The 17,887-nt window shown below is 46.7% G+C and overlaps 1 protein-coding gene across 1 annotated transcript in view; it reads right to left on the reverse strand.

Moving 5' to 3' along the window:
• The window catches only part of PSMD3 (proteasome 26S subunit, non-ATPase 3), a 153,319-nt gene that overhangs the window by 17,733 nt on the left and 117,699 nt on the right, over window positions 1-17,887 (reverse strand). Inside the window, exon 10 of the mRNA XM_085640448.1 lies at window positions 2,918-3,073. Coding sequence (XP_085496574.1) covers window positions 2,918-3,073 — 156 coding nt within the window. The remainder of the gene's footprint in view (window positions 1-2,917; window positions 3,074-17,887) is intronic.

Genomic DNA, 17,887 nt, shown 5'->3' on the forward strand with positions numbered 1-17,887 from the left:
CGGGGTGTGTTAGGGCCCTTGCTCCTTATTGGAGCTATTCCTGGACAAACACTCACTACCTTGTCCTCTCTTGCACCTTCTGATTAGTACCATCACTGACGTGGCCTGTCATCTCCTTCTTACCTCCACTTCCCTAGGAACAGCATACTCTTTGTCTTTAGCGTGTCCTTGGGGCCTGTATGCTGGACCTGTTAAGCCCCCTGTCCCTCCTTGTGAAACTTCATTAAGTTATCACAGACACTGCTTAGCTCTAGGCAAGACAAGAAAGCAAATAGGTTTTGAGGCCAAAACCCTAGAGCTTGATTGTTGTTTGGTTGAGGTCTTTTCATTATCGGTCTACTGATTTTCAGAGCGTCATCTGAAGGAAGGTGAGGTCAAGAATGTCATCTCAGGTTAGTGCTAGTGTTGCAGAGGCAGGGGTCCACTTCCTGAATTAGATTAGAGAGTTTGTGGCAAGTTTCTGTTGTGGGTGTACTAAAGTGCTACATACTTGGAGCAGAAAGCTACTTCTTGCCCTAGTGCTTCTGCCAAACCATATTAAATACAGTTTGTTTCAACACCAGGTTCGTGGATTACGTAGTACAGGGAAAGCATAAGGACAACACATGAGTACCAAATATCCACAATCCATATGAAACAGTTTTTTAGGTCTCGCCTGGCGTTGCAGCGCAAAGTGCTGCGCGCTGGGCGAGAGATTTTGTAGGAGAGTAGATTTGAGAAGGGGACTTGAAGCCCCACCCCTCATTGTTATTGGCTGGTGTCACCGTTTATACTAAACGGTGGCCTGCCATTGGAAAGGAGTGTATGGGGCCATGTGCTTCTAGTTAGCGTGGAGGAGCGCACTGCCCCCGACCTCTCAAATGAAAAAATCTTGGTTTCTTCAAGATCTTTTCAGTTGAGATGTCGGTGGCAGTGCCCGCCTCCACGCTAATTAGAAACACATGGCCCCATAAAGCTAAGAGATCGATGCTTGTTTTTATTGCTACTCTGGTGCATTTAAAGTTAGTCGCCAATGAGCAGACGGCCATACCGGCTTGGAAACACTGAATTCCACTTTTGCTCACATATTTGCCCAGGGCACTTCTCTATCCTTTTTCACGCCTTCCGCCTTCTTTCCTTCTCTCCCACCACATGTTCCTCTTTGTCTCCCCTCCTGAACCCCACAAAAAGTGAAACAGGCAGCGGCGCAGAGGAGCTCTCATGGAATTGAATAGGAGGAAGTGAGCTCGTTTAGGCAGAAAGAAATCTGGCAGAAGTAAGCTGGAGAGGGGATAGGCCGGAGCCCTCTACCAAGGCTGCGAGGGGCCGGCCGTGCTTGGGGGCTGGGGTCAGTTCATGGACTGTGTGCCCAGAGGCGACGCGCGCCATGCAGGCGCTTCACCCAGGCACAGCGCGGTGGTGGTGCTCGGGCTCATCCAATGATGCTTTGGGGTGCAGGTGATGTCCCTTGCTGGCCGTCAGAGCGGGTCCCTGGAGGAGATCCGAGGTTTGGAAACACAGTATTTACTTCCGGCTTTGGCTGGTCTGTTGCCTTCTGGTGAGACGGGGTTATCCTGTGCCCAGGTTTGTGGGGAAACAACTGAGTGGAAATAGAGGGTGTGTTTGGGCGGACTGCACAGTATGGAGGTTATTGATGCTTGGAGCTGCCAGTGCTTGGTGCCAGGAACCCTGTCTGTGCTCGCGGACAGTTCTTGGGCTCCAAGGAGCGGGTTCAAGAAAAACGAATCCGCGCCCTTGCCCCACAGTACTATCGCATCTGTTTCTTTAAGCGCTGACACATCGAGGCGCTGCGCCTTCGGACCTCACTAGGCTCCCCTGCTGCTGGAAGGCCAGGCCCCAACTATTGATCTTTTCACACACATGTACCGTTTCAGATCCTGTAAACTCACAGGATCAGTGTGCATTCCGTCCAGTGCTTTCCACGTGCTTCGAGGCGCTGCGTTTACCCGTGAGCTGTCACAGGGGTGTCCGAGCATCAGACTAGGCTGGTTTTGTGTCCAGGTACTCAGTGGGGGGCTGGGAGTCCGGATTCCTGACTCCGGGACAGGTTGGGGCGCTGTAATAGGCGGGCGGGAGTCTTGCGTCAATGCTGCCCTGCAGACCACAGGGCCCTTCTCTGCCCATAGAGCCCCGGGTTGCACCGAGGCAGACATTTCAGGGGCCTTGATAGGGTGCGGGTTATACGGTACCGCAGGACCAGTGGGTATTGGTATTGGGCACATGTATACCGTCAGACTTTTCTCCTTTTACACATTTAAGGAATAGTTAAGTGTAAAGCATTAAACGCCTTTACCGTGATTTGATAAAATGTGTGCCAAAGCCTTTTCATTTACGATAAACGGGTGTTGGAGTGCTAGAAACAACACCCGTCTATCGTAAACGAAAAGGCTTTGACTAGTTGCACTTGTGCCTTCTTCCAGTAAAATGCAATTTTATTTCTTTTAATAATTATTTTAATTGAATAGTCTCACAGCCAAGTGTTGCTCTCCAATTATACGTGGGTGAATTAATATGTGATGATCCCCTTTGTAACGTTTCATCTTACCCATAGTTCAAACAATCTTTTGCAATGCAATAGGTCTCGCAGTTACACAAGTTAAAGTTATTGGCATTGTAAATGACAATGCCTTTTATTTATGTTTTTTAAACGAAAAAATATATAAAAGGCATTGTTATTTGCAATGTCAATAGCTCAAACTCGCGTAAATGCGAGACCTATTGCATTGCAAATGCTTGTGTTAAGGGGAGGCTGCTTACTGCTCAGTAGAAATGCAGCCTTAACAAGAGCATTTCTCAGTTTCTTATTCTCTTTGCAAAGAGCAGAAGAAAAAGGATGAGTGGAGTGAATGGGCAGGTGCAGAAGAATGGGAACAGGGATAAAGGCTGAGGGGCATGGGTTCCGAGGTGCTACCATTACCTTGACAGACATGTTGTGAATATCCAGACAGAAGGCGATTCTCTGGTGGAAGGCCAGCTGGGGTTCACGTGTAGAATAGATGTCTATCATTTCCTTGGACTGCACATAACCCTTTTCATGGTTAATGCTGGCTTCAATGACTCCATCACGAATTGCCTGAAACACCACATTGGATACTGTAAGAAAGCTTCACACACCAGTCTCCCAGAATGATTTAAAGTCAGCATGTTCAGATTTTGCTAAATTCAGCCCCCAAACATTACTAAGTACTGTCTCTTCTTTAAATCACCACCTATACATCATCCAATCCTACCCATCACATCTCACTTGCACAACTGACCAGGTTTTCAACACAATCGAAGGGAAATCTAGATGCCACTCCTCATCTCTCCTCCCTCAAGAACTAGAGACTGAATACTGCCCGCGCAATTCTCACTTGCCAGGCAAACACCAACACCACTTTCACCCATCAAATATCGGTAAGGGAATCAATCGTTGCTCCTATACGCAACTATAAAGACGCAATTTCTCCTTACATAAATATCAAAGAGCAAAAGAACCCCTTATGTGTGACATAGCACCTACTAGAAGCCAGACCACCTAGCTCAACCACCAATGTAAAACAAGCATTGAAAATGCAATAGGTCTCGCCCTCGTTTAAGTTAAAGCAATTCTGTTTGTAATTAGGTGACTTTTTAGCTTTGCTTTTATTAGTGTTTTTCAAACTTCCATGTACATAACATGCATATGTATGCATATATGTATATGTATGCATGCATTTATATTTGTATTTATATAGATATGCCGATGTATATATTTTTATATATGTATATATACACATACATTATCTACTGGCGGTCGCCAGTAGATAGTTATAGTTAGGACCTATTTTCCATAGGAAACCCGCAACATTCTATTCCCAATAAGTCTGGCGCCGGTTGATGAATCCTCGTGAAATTTTCCAAACTTTTGTTCAGCTTCGCTCCGCTCCTACCCTGAAAGTTTCGTGGTGATTCGTAAAGCGAGGGCCGAGAAAAAAGGGGGGTCCCAAAACGCGTTTTCCCCATGCAATTTCCCATAGGATCTGTTGTCGCAGCTACAGCCCGAACCGCTGAACGGAATGACACCAAATTTGGCAAAGAGGTAGTCCTCAGTTCAGACTCGTGCCTTTTGCATAAATGGTGTGAATCTGTTCATTAGTTCCTGAGAAAATTAGGGTAAAAATGTTAGTGATATCTATGGACGGGGAGGATCCGCGGACCCTACCCGCACCATAAGCGCACCCTCCCCGAATCGAGCGCACACCCTCCCGATCAAGCGTTGAATGCTAATTGGCTGTCGAGTGTCTGTCTACATTCAAAACCAGGAAATGTTGGCGGCCATTTTCTGCCTCGGTAGAAGCGAGGCTGAAGAAGCAAGGGGAATAAGTGTGTAAAACATATACAGGGGGCAGAGTGGAAATACTCTGACCCTCTAGAGGTGCTTAGGGGGTCCCAGAAGGACCCCCTGGGGCCCCCTTTAAAAAAAAAAAAAAAATTGGCGAAATGCGCGCAGGGTGCGCGCATCCTATCGCGTTTGCTGCACGGATCCTCTCGCGTTGGGTGCGCGGATCCAAGGAAAAAAACATTGAAAAAAAGACAAGAAATCATTGGTTGTATGACAACTTCCTACACTGAAAGGTAGGGTGTATATTTCTGTTTTTTAAACGCATGATTCTTATTGGTTAACAAAAACTGATTGTAAGGAACATTATATATGATAAGCTGATATGTTGAAAAGTCAAGCACACCTGCTGTCTTGTTTAGCAACATTGTGTGCTGAACTTGTGACCTGTGTGCTCAGTACAGTGTTCCATGACCTGTCTCTATGGTAACAGGCAGAAGGCAGATTGGGCGAAGGGTTGAAATGCATTTCATTTGGAAAGGGTTGAAATGTTTAACCAATAGAAAAGTGTGTTTGCTTTTGAATTTATGTGTGAAGGATTGGGATTTGATGTTTACATGTATATGTGTGGAAAATGAAAGGGAAACTTTGCCATTCTTTGTTTTTGCTGAGAGGTGCACAGTGCAGAGATTCTGTATAAGAACATTTGGTGTGTGACTGATATCTGGTGTGTGACTGATATACTTCTTAATTTACAAAACAGCTTGAAAGGTGAGTTATTTAATTGTGAGGGATGCAAGTAGACTATTTTGATTTTAATCAGACTAATGTATTTCTCCTGCTAAAGTGTAGGGAGTAGTTTTTTTCTTTACAATCTTATTGACAGTGTATGTGTGCATGTAGAAACCATTCTGTGATAAGCATTTGTGTTTTTCATGTGTTTGCAGACAGATAACTGTGCTGTTTTTATATTTTGGTAGAATTAGAAACCAGTCATTGTTTATGAATTTGTGAAATGAGTTATGTTTCTATACTAAAATGTAGTACTCCTTCTAGATGAAGAAATGTGTTTTGGTATAGTGCAAGGGATAGTGTTGTTGGTCTAGAATCACACAGTGAGTATGTGTGCATTTGGGAACCACTGTGAGAGAAGCATTTGGTAACATAGTGTATTTGCTGACAGATAACTGTTTTAAAACCCGTCATGTTGTCAAGTTTTAGTAGCATTAGAAGCCAGTCTTTGCTTATGCATTGTGAGAAAGTGGCACTGTATTGAATATACTACTTACCAGTATGCATCTGTTCTTGGCATGTAGGGCTGCTGACATTCATATCTGTGCATAGATCGCCGCCTAGTGTTGGGTCCGGATGATTGCACATTGTTGTCCTGGAAGAGTCTTCGAAGTATCACGAGATAGGTGACTCCTCCCCTGGACCATAGTGCGCATGGGCATCCTCTCCATCCTTGTTTTTCGCCATTGTGGCAGTGATGGAGTAGATACAGAAAGTGATGACCATGCTATACAGTAATTCTGAGTGCTGCAGCCGCTACAGGCGCCGGGGAGGAGGGTGGGCGATATGAATGTCAGCAGCCCTACATGCCAAGAACAGATGCATACTGGTAAGTAGCATATTCAGTTCGAGGCATGTGGGCTGCTGAATTCATATCTGTGCATAGAATACATAGCAGTACCTCCATTAGCGGCGGCTACCCGTGCCAGCTGCAGCAGTCTGAAAAAGAGTTTTGAGAACAGCCTGTCCTACAGCTGCCTGCTGTTTTGAGTGTACATCTACACAGTAGTGTTTGGTAAATGTATGTATAGTGGACCATGTGGCTGCTCTACATATTTCCTGTAAAGGAATGTTTCCTAGGAAAGCCATGGACTCCCCTAACTTTCGTGTTGAGTGGGCTCGTGGGGGAATCGTTAATGTGCGTTTAGCTTTTTGATAGCAAATTTGAATACATTTAATGATCCATCTGGCTATACCTGCTTTGGAAATGGCGTTGCCCTTGTGTTGTGGAGAAAAGGCAACGAAAAGTTGTTTTGTTTTCCTAAAGTCCTTAGTTCTGTCTATATAGTACATGAGGGCCCTCTTTACATCTAGTGTATGGAGCATTCTCTCTGCGACATTCTGTGGATTTTGAAAGAAAACAGGCAGTTCAATAGTTTGATTCATGTGGAACTGCGATATCACTTTGGGCATAAATTTGGGGTTGGTACGTAGTACAACCCTGTTTGCGTGAACCTGTATGAATGGCTCTTGAATGGTTAGTGCCTGGAGTTCACTAACTCTTCTTAACAAAGTGATTGCCACTAGGAAGGCTACTTTCCAGGTGAGGAATTGAATCTCACATGAATGGAGAGGTTCAAAGGGTGGACCCATTAATCTGGTGAGGACCAAATTGAGGTTCCACACCGGTGCCGGTGGGTGTCTTGGGGGGATTACTCGTTTGAGTCCCTCCAAGAAGGCTTTGATGGCAGGCACTCTGAATAAAGAGAGGTGCTGCCTGTTTTGGAGATAGGCTGCTATCGCGGTTAAATGGATACGTATTGAGTTGTATGCCAGATTGCATCGGTATAGGTGTAGGAGATAACAGATGATGTTTTGAATGGATGCGTCCAGCGGGTTAATGTCATTGTTGTTGCAGTAAATGACAAACCTTTTCCATTTAGCCGCATAGCAAGCTCTGGTAGTGGGTCTCCTGGCCTCCTTGATGATCTCCATACAGTCAGGTGGCAGGTGTAGGTAGCCAAACTCTAAGACTTCAGGAGCCAGATTGCCAGGTTCAGCTGTTGCGGATCTGGGTGCTGAATTTCGCCACGGTTCTGCGTTAAAAGTGCGGGTTTGATCCGCAGCCTTTAATGCGGCACCAGGGAAAGTTCTAGAAAGGTGGTGTACCATGGTTGGCGCGCCCATGTGGGAGCAACTAGGATGAGTGTCAGTGAGTGTTGTCGCATGTTTGCGTGCCACCAGCGGTATTAATGGCGCTGGGGGAAAAGCGTACGCAAATCTGCCGGACCAGTTCATCCATATCGCATTGCCCTGTGATTGTGGATGTGGGAACCTGGCGGCAAAGCTTTGGCATTTTGCGTTTGTGGCGAATAGGTCTATCTCTGGATGACCCCACTGTTGGAAGTACGGTTGGAGAACTGACGGATGTAGCTCCCACTCGTGCATCTGGTGGCTGTGTCTGCTGAGCAGATCCGCCATCTGGTTGTCCTTGCCGGGGAGGTGTTCCGCCATGAGGAATATGTTCCTCTGAATGGCCCACTTACACATGCTTTGAGCCAGATGAGACAACTGTGGAGAGTGTGTTCCTCCCTGCTTCTGTATGTAGTACATGGCAGTCATGTTGTCCGTCCGGATCAACACGACTTTGTTGCACAAGTGTACTTTGAATGCCTTCATGGCTAGGAAGATTGCCATCAGTTCCAGAACGTTGATGTGCATCTTCTTTTGTTGCGTTGTCCATAGCCCCTGCACTGTGTAAGTGAGTACATGAGCTCCCCAACCCTGGAGAGAGGCGTCCGCTGTCAGTATTATTTGTGGAACAGGCTCTTGGAACGGTCGGCCCTTGCAAATGTTTTGTGGATTCCACCAATGAAGAGAGTTGTATGCCCGACCGCTCACCAACACTAGGTCTTTTAATTGCCCGTGAGCCTGATTCCATTGACGTGCCAAGCACTCCTGAAGCGGGCGCATATGTAGTCTCGCGTGTGGGACTATGAACATAAAGGAGGCCATCATGCCTATCAACTGCATGAACACTCGCGCAGGAAGGGAGTGTTGGGGTTTGAACTTTGAGATCAGCAGTTGCATGCTGTTGATCCTCACTAAATTTGGCTGAGCTGTGGCTGCCAGAGTGTTTATGGTCGCGCCCAGGTACTGTCGTACGTGTGCGGGTTGGAGATGTGATTTTGGGTAATTTAGTGAGAATCCCAGACTGTGAAGAAGGTGAATGGTGAGGGACATGTGGCTGGCACATTGCTGGGCTGACTTTGCCTGAACAAGCCAGTCGTCCAGGTAAGGGAAGACGTGAATGTGTTGTCTCCGTAGATGTGCAGCCACTGTTGCTAGGCACTTGGTAAAGACCCTGGGTGCTGTTGTTACTCCGAAGGGGAGAACTTTGAATTGATAGTGATGTCCCTGAATAGTGAACCTGAGATATTTCCTGTGTGATGGGTGTATGGGTATGTGGAAATACGCATCTTTTAGGTCCAGTGTGGCTAAGAAGTCTCCCTGACTGAGTAGCGGGAGAACCTGCTGTAGGGTGAGCATATGGAAATGCTCTGAGAGAATGTATTGGTTGAGGGGTCTCAGGTCTAGTATAGGTCTGAGCGACACGTCCTTTTTTGGGATTAAGAAGTACAGAGAGTACACCCCTGTCCCCTGCTGGTTGACGGGCACGACCTCTATTGCACCTTTTTGCAGCATACTTAGCACTTCCTGCTGCAATAATGCCAAGTGCTCTACGGACATAGGACGGTGCTTTGGCGGTATGTTGGGTGGAGTGGACGTTAATTCGAGACAGTAACCGTGCTGGATAATGTCCCTGACCCACCTGTCTGTGGTGATGGTTTTCCACGCTGACAGGAACCGTTGGAGTCTCCCCCCGACAGGTGTTATGTGGTCGGGGGGAAGGGAGAGGGAGTCACTGTTTGTTTTTGGGGGAGGACCTGGTGTTGCCGTAACCACGTCCTCTGCCCTTGGTGCTGGAGCCACGATATCCACCTCTGTTGGTTTTATCATAGGTACTTTGTGTGCCCCCTTTAGTGTACTGCTGCTGTGACCCCTGACCTCTAGCTGCTCCTCTATTCCCGGGGCGACGAAAGGAGCCACTACGAAACTGCTGCGTCTGCAGAGCCCCCATTGATTTCCCAGTGTCAGTGTCTTTTTTTATTTTCTCAAGGGTAGTGTCAACTTCAGGGCCAAATAAATAGTCTGGGTTGACCGGTTGATTTAAGATATTGTTCTGAATCTCCGGCTTGAAGCCTGAGATTCTCAACCATGCATGCCTTCTCAACATGACGCTTGTGTTGATTGCCCTCGCCGCTGTGTCGGCTGCATCCAGTGCGCACTTGATGGATGCATTGGTAAGGAGTTGTCCCTCTCTGATGAGGAGCTCCGCAGCCTCTTTATATTCATCTGGCAAATGTTGGAGTAGTGATTCTAGTGTGTCGTAGTGGGACCTATCATAACGGGCCAGGAGTGCCTGTGTGTTGGCAATGCGCCAGATGTTTGCTGCTTGCACTGCAATCCGTTTGCCTGATGTCTCCAGCACTTTGGACTCCTTGTCTGGGGGAGGAGCATCACCTGTTGTTTGTGAGTGGGCTCTTTTGCGAGCATTAGCAACCACCATGGAGTCCAAAGGTAACTGACCCCTCATGTACATAGGGTCTCCGGGTGCAGGATTGTATTTTTTTTCAATCCTGGGGTTTAGCACCCGTGCCCTGGTTGTTTCTTTAAAAATGTCTTTGGCAGGTTTGAGAACTCCTTTTAACATGGGCAGAGTTTTGACAGTTCTTTCGGAAGAGGCGAAAGTGTCCACCAAGAGGTCTTCTTCGACAGTGTCAGAATGGAGTTCTACTCCATGATTGGCAGCGGCCCGTTCTATGAGGGCATTAAAGGCAGCAGTGTCCTCTGTGGGAGATGTCTTTGTGTTATAAAGCTGCGTGTCATGGGTATTTGGTGCGGTACCCTGGTCTGTGGGGTCATCCCATGCCTGATCTGGGTCTTGCAGGTGATCATCAGGATCGACATCCCCAGGGTAGGTGGTATCATCCCCTACATAGTCCTCTACTGCGTCTGCCTCTGAAGGCATAGGAGAAAAGGATGGTGGATACTGATGGAAGGGTTGAAAGTGTTCATGAAGCACTGGCTCTGACCCTGCCGGCAATTTGTGTTTGAGAGGAAGTTTGTAGGAGTCCAATCCCCTCTCTGGCGTGATTTTCCGCTTGCGGAGCATCAACCTACCAGTGTTGGCGTCGATAAATCGTGGCTGCGAAGGCTCGAAATCTGTTTGTCCAGTGGATGGGGACTGTGTCTGGCGGACACGTGTCCGAATCTCGAACAGTTTCGGCGCCGTGGGCGGCGGCAACCCAAACGTGATGTTGGTCGGCGCCGAGGGTGCTTTCGAAGCCTTGTGCGTGTCAGGACCCGACGTAGAGTGGAGGGCTGCCCGTTCTCTGATGCGTTGCAACGATGCCGAGACCTGTTGCACGGTGAACGCAGATGGCTCTTTGGAGCCGGTCGGCACCTTGGAGGTAGGCGTCGAAGCGGCACCCGACATCTTTGCAGCCATGGGGTCATCGATCCGAAGGGAGGTATCGACGCTCGTTGGAGTCGATGACTTGGCAGGCGCCGCCGTCTTCGACGTAGACGGGGTGGCCACCTTGACTTTGGCGGTTGGGGCCGATGTCTTCGGTGCCAGAGGCCGAGGCGCCTTGTGGGGACCGAGGGCCGCCTTCTTTGGCTCGGCACCCATATCCGCTGCGGTGAGCTCGGCACCGAAATCCCTTTTTGCGCGGTCGGAGCCGATGACCTTTGCCGGCGTCTAAGGAGTGGAGGGCTTCGAGGCCGTCGAGCCGATCCCAACCAGTTTCACTTTTGGTTTCGATGGAACTGGTGCGATGGATGGTTTCGGTTTCGCTGAAGGGAATCCAATCGTCTTCGATAATAATGGCTCTTGCGAAATGTTCGAGGCGGGGCCGAAGAACCGTGAGATTGATCTTGGGTAAGGCCCGAAGGCGATCCCTCGACCTGAGCCTCATGACGACGTATGTTTTCGGCCTCCGTATCGACGGGTTGGCCTAGCTCCTCGCTGGAGCTATCTTCCTCGGCCCCAAAGGCCTCATCGTAGTCTCCTACCTCTTCGACGACTTCTTCTCTCTGAAAGATCACCTCATCGTCGTCTTCCGATCGGAAGTCGTGTTCGGAAGCGGGGCTGGAGTCTACGTCTTCCACACTCTCGGCGTCCTCGTCTTCGGTGCTAAAGATGTTGGCCGGGGCAGGCGCCGATTGCTGCGCCTCCAATCTCGCCGCCCGTCGATTCCGGAGAGTCTTCTTCGAGCGGAATCGGGCACAGGCCATACATTTCGACTCATCGTGATCCGGTGAGAGACATTTGTTGCATACCGGGTGGACTTCGATGTGTGGGTATTTCGCGTGGCATAAAGGACACCGTTTGAATGGAGTCCTCGATTCCATCGTCGATCGAAGTTCGATGTTCGGACCAAGCAGATCCGAAAAGCTGGAAGAAGGTGCTAAAGCACTAAAGAAACTAGTCGATACCGAACGGGAACAGTACCGACGATAACTAAAGGCCTTTTGGCCTTAAACTGAATTTTCCTAACTTGAGCTAAGATAAGCACATCCGAACCCAATGGCGGAAAAAAACAATCTAAGGATGGAGAGGATGCCCATGCGCACTATGGTCCAGGGAAGGAGTCACCTATCTCGTGATACTTCGAAGACTCTTCCAGGACAACAATGTGCAATCATCCGGACCCAACACTAGGCGGCGATCTATGCACAGATATGAATTCAGCAGCCCACATGCCTCGAACATACTGTTCCTTAATAGGTACAGGGTGTACAGAGTCCACAGTCCCCCAGGGTTTGACAGAGGTTAAAGTTAGGTATAACCTTACTCTCTAAAGTGGTAGCTTGGTCGAGCAGTAAGGCAGTACCAGAGGACAGTGTAAAGCATTTGTTGTACACACTCAGTCAGCAAATGGTTTCACACACTCAATAACTGAACTCTAGGCCAATGGTTTATATATAAAAAATATATGCTTGTTTTATTTTAGAACCAACACTTGGAGTTAAAATATACTTTCTCAACAGTAGATGTTTCATATAAATACTTTTGCAATATGCAATAGACTTCAGTAAACAGTTACAAGTGGTTGCAGTAGGCAACTCTATTTTTAAACACAACAATACATTGAGCTCAAAGGTAAATTCAAGTTATTTACAACAGATTACTTTTTAGATTACTTTTGGAATTCCAGGACTGGATCCTAGATTCAGTCCTGGGTCAGTTCTCAGAATCAAGTGATGAAAGTCGACATAAGTACTGTAATGATTTTTAACTAATATTTAGCTATTTTAAAAGTTGACACTTAGAAAATATTTCTGAGAAAACAGTCAATGATTCCCTATGGAAGAAAATGCAGGTTACAGGTACAGTATGTTCTCGTTACTTTTGTAATCCAGTACTGGGTGCCTACTCAGTACTGGGACCTTTATCCAAAACAGGTAAGTAATTACGTTTTCAGGTATTATACGATTTTTGAAGAATATTTGAAGATTGCAGAAATCGACACTTAGAAGAAATTTCACAGAAAAACAGTCAATGGTTTCCTATGGAAGAAAATTGAGTTAAGGGTAAGTACAGTTGTAGAGATTTTTCAGAGTCAGTGCTGGGCACCAAGATCCAGCACTGGGAGCTCACCTAAGAACAGGTGAGTAAATTCGTTTTTGTCACTCGGCTGATTTTTGGTGAATATTTGAAGATTTTAGAAGTCCACACTTAGAAGAAATTTCAGGAAAAAGCCAGTCAATGTTACCCTATGAGGAAAATAGAGTTTGCGGTTTAAGGGTAAGTACTTGACTGGCAGAGTTGATGTTCTGGGCACAGACTCAGGGGTCTCCCAGGGTCAGGTAGGTACAGTTGGTTCACCCTCAGCGGCTCTAGGGCGGCCGGGTGCAGAGAGAGTTAGGCCCAATGTTATCCTATGAGGGATAGGGGGGCCTTGTTTGGTGGCTGCTGACTGGCAAGCCACGCGGCTGTGGGAGCTGGGCTCCTGGTCACTTACTCAAGGCAAGTGGGGAAGTAGGAAGGAGTAGAGTTTTCACTGCCAGGGCCACTCGGGCAGCTGGGTGCAGAGTGCTTTTGAGCCTTCGGGCGCTCAATGGATTTCAATGGGAAATCTCCGGTTAGGAAAAAGACTGCAAGCTCGGGGACGAGGACTCTTCAGGTGCCACCCCCACTTCGAGAGGTAAGTTGGAGGATAGGTAGGTACCCCGGGATTGGGCACAGGGGGCCGTGGGGTGCCGCGTGCAGGGGTGCCTTTAGGTGTCGGGAAATCTTACCCTCTGTTGATCGCGGTTGGGGGGGCACCTGGTTCTGAGGCTGCAGGCTTCTTCAGGAATGTCGAGGGAGGTCCTTGGGTGCCAGACTCGGGGTCACAGTCGCCTTGCGGTCATCCTCAGGGTCTTTGTTCACTCCGGCACTGGCCAGGCTCGGCTGGTGCAGAGTGTGCTGGGTTCGCGGTTCCGGGCTGCTGCCAGGGGTTAGAGATAGGTTTCGAGTAGAGCCTCTACTCATGGGAGTACCAGGGGCTTAGAGCCAAAAGGTAGCCAGGTCCTCCGGGGTTGGTGAGGTTGCTAGCCACAAGAGATGCCGGGCTGGAGCAGGAGCAGGTTCGAGGGTCGACAGGCCGGTAGGGCTGGGGCCAAAGCAGTTGGTGTCTCCCTCTTTTCAGCAGCTGCAGGGCAGGTCTTCTTTCTTCTTGCTCTTCGTAGTTTGGAATCTGGAATCTGGGGAAGGAAGGTTCAGGGTGCCCCTAAATACTAGATTTAGGGGCGTTACAGGTAGGTGAAGGGCAGGGACCAATGGGTCCCCGTCCTGGGGTGGGTACACCCCCTATCCTGCCTCTCTCCTGTGGGAGGGGGGCAGTAGCCTAGTCCTGATAGGGTAGGGCTCCCCATCTTCAAGATGGCGAGAGCCCGGAGATGTGCTTCACCTCGCCTCCCCCACCTGAGGGGTGGGGTTGGCAGACTGGCACATCCCCTGTCCTTATTTGGGGTTTCCGGCCAAAGCTTCCCGCCAGAGTGGGGGGTTGCAGGGGCCTGGGGAAGCTCACAGAGGCGGCATGCCTTTGAAGCTTTCCCCTGCCCATCCTGGGGGGAGGAGATTTAGCACCTCGCCCAGGATGTGCATTGTTGCAGGACCAGGAGAGCAGGGGCTCTCCTACCCAGGGGTCCAGCAACATGTCTGCTGGGTGGCAGCCTAGGCAGCCTCAGAGCAGACGTGGATTTGTAGGTTAGGTTCGAGGGGGCACCTCTAAGATGCCCTCTGGGGTGCTGGGTACATTAAATCCCACACTGGCATCAGTGTGGGTTTAATGTGCTGAGAAGTTTGATACCAAACTTCCCAGTCTTTAGTGTTGCCATTATGGTGCTGTGGAGCTCGTGTTTGACAAGCTCCCAGCACCATGTACTCTTTAAATGGCAGCACTGCACTTACAGGGCTCAGGAATGGACCTGGGCACTGTAGGGGTACAGGGCTCTTGCTCCTGTGCCCACACCATTGGCATAAGGCACCCAGCTAGAGGGGTGACTGATGTATGCCATGGCAGTGTATGTGATTGGCATGGCACACAGGGATGGGTGCCATGTCGACTTTGTTTTTGTCTTGTACCCAAACACTCAGCCTGCAAAGGCAGTGTGTGTGTGTAAGGGTACAGGGCCTTTAAGAGTGGCACAAGGAGTGCTGCAGCTCTTAGAGGCCTTCCTAGGTCACAAAGCCCTGGGTACTTAGGGTACCATTTACCAGGGGCTGACATGTGGCCAAGGTTTGCCAATTTGGGTTTGGTTTGTTTTAGGGAAGGAACATAGGCCCTGGGCACCTGATTGGCAGGAGTCCAGGGCACACTCAGTCAAACTACATTCAGCAATTCAGCAAAAAGTGGGGGCATACCATGCAAGAAAGATGGCACTATCTCACATGCATTGATAAAATAAGTCATGCTTTGACACTAATGTGCTGTACTTTAATATGTAGATTGTGTGTAGTCTCCTTACCCCTTGCACAGTAGTGAATGAGTTTTTGGAAAGCTGCTAGGGATAGTGTTGCTTGTCTAGAATCACACTGAGTCTGTGTGCATTTGGGAACCACTGTGAGAGAAGTATTTGGTAACATGGTGTATTCGCTGACAGATAACTGTTTTAAAACCTGTCTTGTTGTCAAGTTTTAGTAGCATTAGAAGGCAGTTTTTGCTTATGCTTTGATTAAATGAGTCAGGCTTTGACACAAACGTGCAGGCCTGAAATATGTAGATTGTGTGCAGTTCCCTTACCACTTCCACAGTAGTGAATGATTTTTGGTAAACTCCTAGGTATAGTGGTTGTTGTCTAGAATCACACTGAGTCTGTGTGCATTTGGGAATCACTGTGAGAGAAGCATTTGGTAACATTGTGTATTTTCTGGCAGATACCTCTTTTAAAACCTGTCATGTTGTCAAGTTTTAGTAGCATTAGAAGCCAGTCTTTGCTTATGCGTTGATTAAATGAGTCATGCTTTGACACTAATGTGCTGTACTTAAATATGTAGATTGTGTGCAGTACCCTTACCTCTTCTAGACTAGTGAATGAGTTTTGGTAAACTTCTAGGATAGTGTTGCTTGTCTAAAATCACACTGTGAGTCTGTGTGCATTTGGGTAAGGATTGTGATAGAAGCATTTGGTAACATCGTGTATTTGCTGACAGATAACGGTTTTAAAACCGGTCATGTTGTCAAGTTTTAGTAGCTTTAGAAGCTATTCTTTGCTTATGCATTGATAAAATGAGTCAGGGTTTGACACTAAAGTGCAGTACCATGTACTATTCTCTTCACTGTGCCAGAAATGAAAATGTAAATGTTTTACTCAGGCACTCTCCTAGCAGTAGTCTGATGATTTAGTCAGTTTGCAAGTACTCATGTTGTGAACCATACATTACCACATAGATTGCTTCAAATGTCTATGCAGTATGCATGCAATCTTCTAACATACTATACACTTGTCTTTCACTCCTTCAATTCCCTAGTCAGTATCCATACTGTCCAGCAAACATCCTGTCACTCCCTTTGCACTCCTCTAGTGACCCATTCAGTACCAAGTACTAATCCATTCACTGTGTCAAAAGCCAACCACTTATAAATTCACTGAGGCACTCTCCTTGCTGTACTCTAATCATTCCGTCAGTACCCAAGTACTCATGCAGTGAGCCAGGCCTTAGCACATAGACTGCTTCAAATGCCTATTCACTATGGATGCAGTCCTCTAATCACCTACACAGTTGTCTTTCACACCTTCAATTCTCCAATCAGTATTCATACACTTCTAGCAAACACCCTGTCACTCACCCAGTGTCTCTCCTTATAGTACTGTAATCATTCAGTCAGTTAGCATGTAGTCTTTTAGTGAGGTAGGCTTTAGGGCATGAACTGCTTCAAAGTAGTATAGACTATGCATGTAGTGTTTTAACCATCGTCACACTTGTGGTTCAGGGATATAGTTTCTTAGTCAGTTTTAATATAAAATGTGTTTGTACAGTAATGGAATAGTATAAATTTGAAAGTGATTAATATACATTTATTTGTGATTCTTTTTTACAGATACTGTTTTTCGAACGTAAAAATAGAGAAATCATGCCAGAAAAAAAAAAGAAAAAGAAAAGAAACTCAGAAAGGCGCAGGAGCAGGAGTGTTTCTCATCCGTTTGCACTCTTCTCGTGCAAGATTGTTCGGATGAAGGGTCCTTAGGTGTTTCATCATACTTGCCGTGCCGTACGAGTATTTCTTGTTTGGATCCCCTTGCGACAGAACTCTTTTGTAAATCTTGCACGTGACCAAGGTGGCATTGGTCATTGTTTGCCCCTCGGGAAAAGTAAAACATTTCCACACCACTGAAGAAAACCGTTGTGGGCGTGGTGCCTTCTCCAAAAATGTATCCTCAGATTCGGTGAATATTTTAAAGCGACAACATTTACAGTTTTTGTAAGTTAAACTAATAAAATGTTGTTAGCCGTAAGCATTTTATATATCTGTGATTTGTATCTTGTGGTATTTTGATGAGAATAGCATGTTGTTTTTTTTTTTAACAATCTTTCTGATTGTTTTTTTTTTGCCCGCTGTTAAGTGAAGAGTACGATTGAAATCACTATTTTGAGTGAAATTCAATATATTCTGAGAACAGCAAAAAAGGCATACAAATTACTTTGTGGAAATTATGCAGTGTTGCAAAAAATGTATTATTACATGTTATAATTTTTTTTTCCTTTTCTTTCACAGATCCAAATTTTAAAATAAGCAATTTATATGAATTTAGATTGCAATGAAAATTGGAAAAAAATGTATACCATTTTTTATTCCTATTACTGTGAAGGTAAGTTTAACTAAGCCAATATGCAGAATGAGGAGGTCTGCAAGAAGCTACAAAGTTGAAACAAGTTTCTAAAAACACTCAGTTTATACCTATGTAGTTTTGAAATCCGACCATAATCAGATATCATGTGACCTGCAAAAAAAGATTTGAGGGGTTCATAATATTTCCCATTGTACCTATTGAAGGACCACAATCATTTCAATCATTCTTCTTTGAACATCTTTGCAGACAAAACTCTGTGCTTACCTTCTATCATTCGCAAGGAATTTTAAAACCGGAAATATGTCACTTTTTGTAACATAGTTATTGCGCAAGACACTCTTTCATATTTACAAAGAGAGGAAAAGGCACTCTGTGCACTTTTTATACTCCATGTAAATACAACCTCATTATGCACACCAGTTTGCGTTGAAAGGGTGTTCTATAAGTGTG

This window comes from Triturus cristatus, unplaced genomic scaffold, assembly GCF_964204655.1.
Source record: "Triturus cristatus unplaced genomic scaffold, aTriCri1.1 SCAFFOLD_200, whole genome shotgun sequence".
Classification (NCBI taxonomy): Eukaryota; Metazoa; Chordata; class Amphibia; order Caudata; family Salamandridae; genus Triturus; species Triturus cristatus.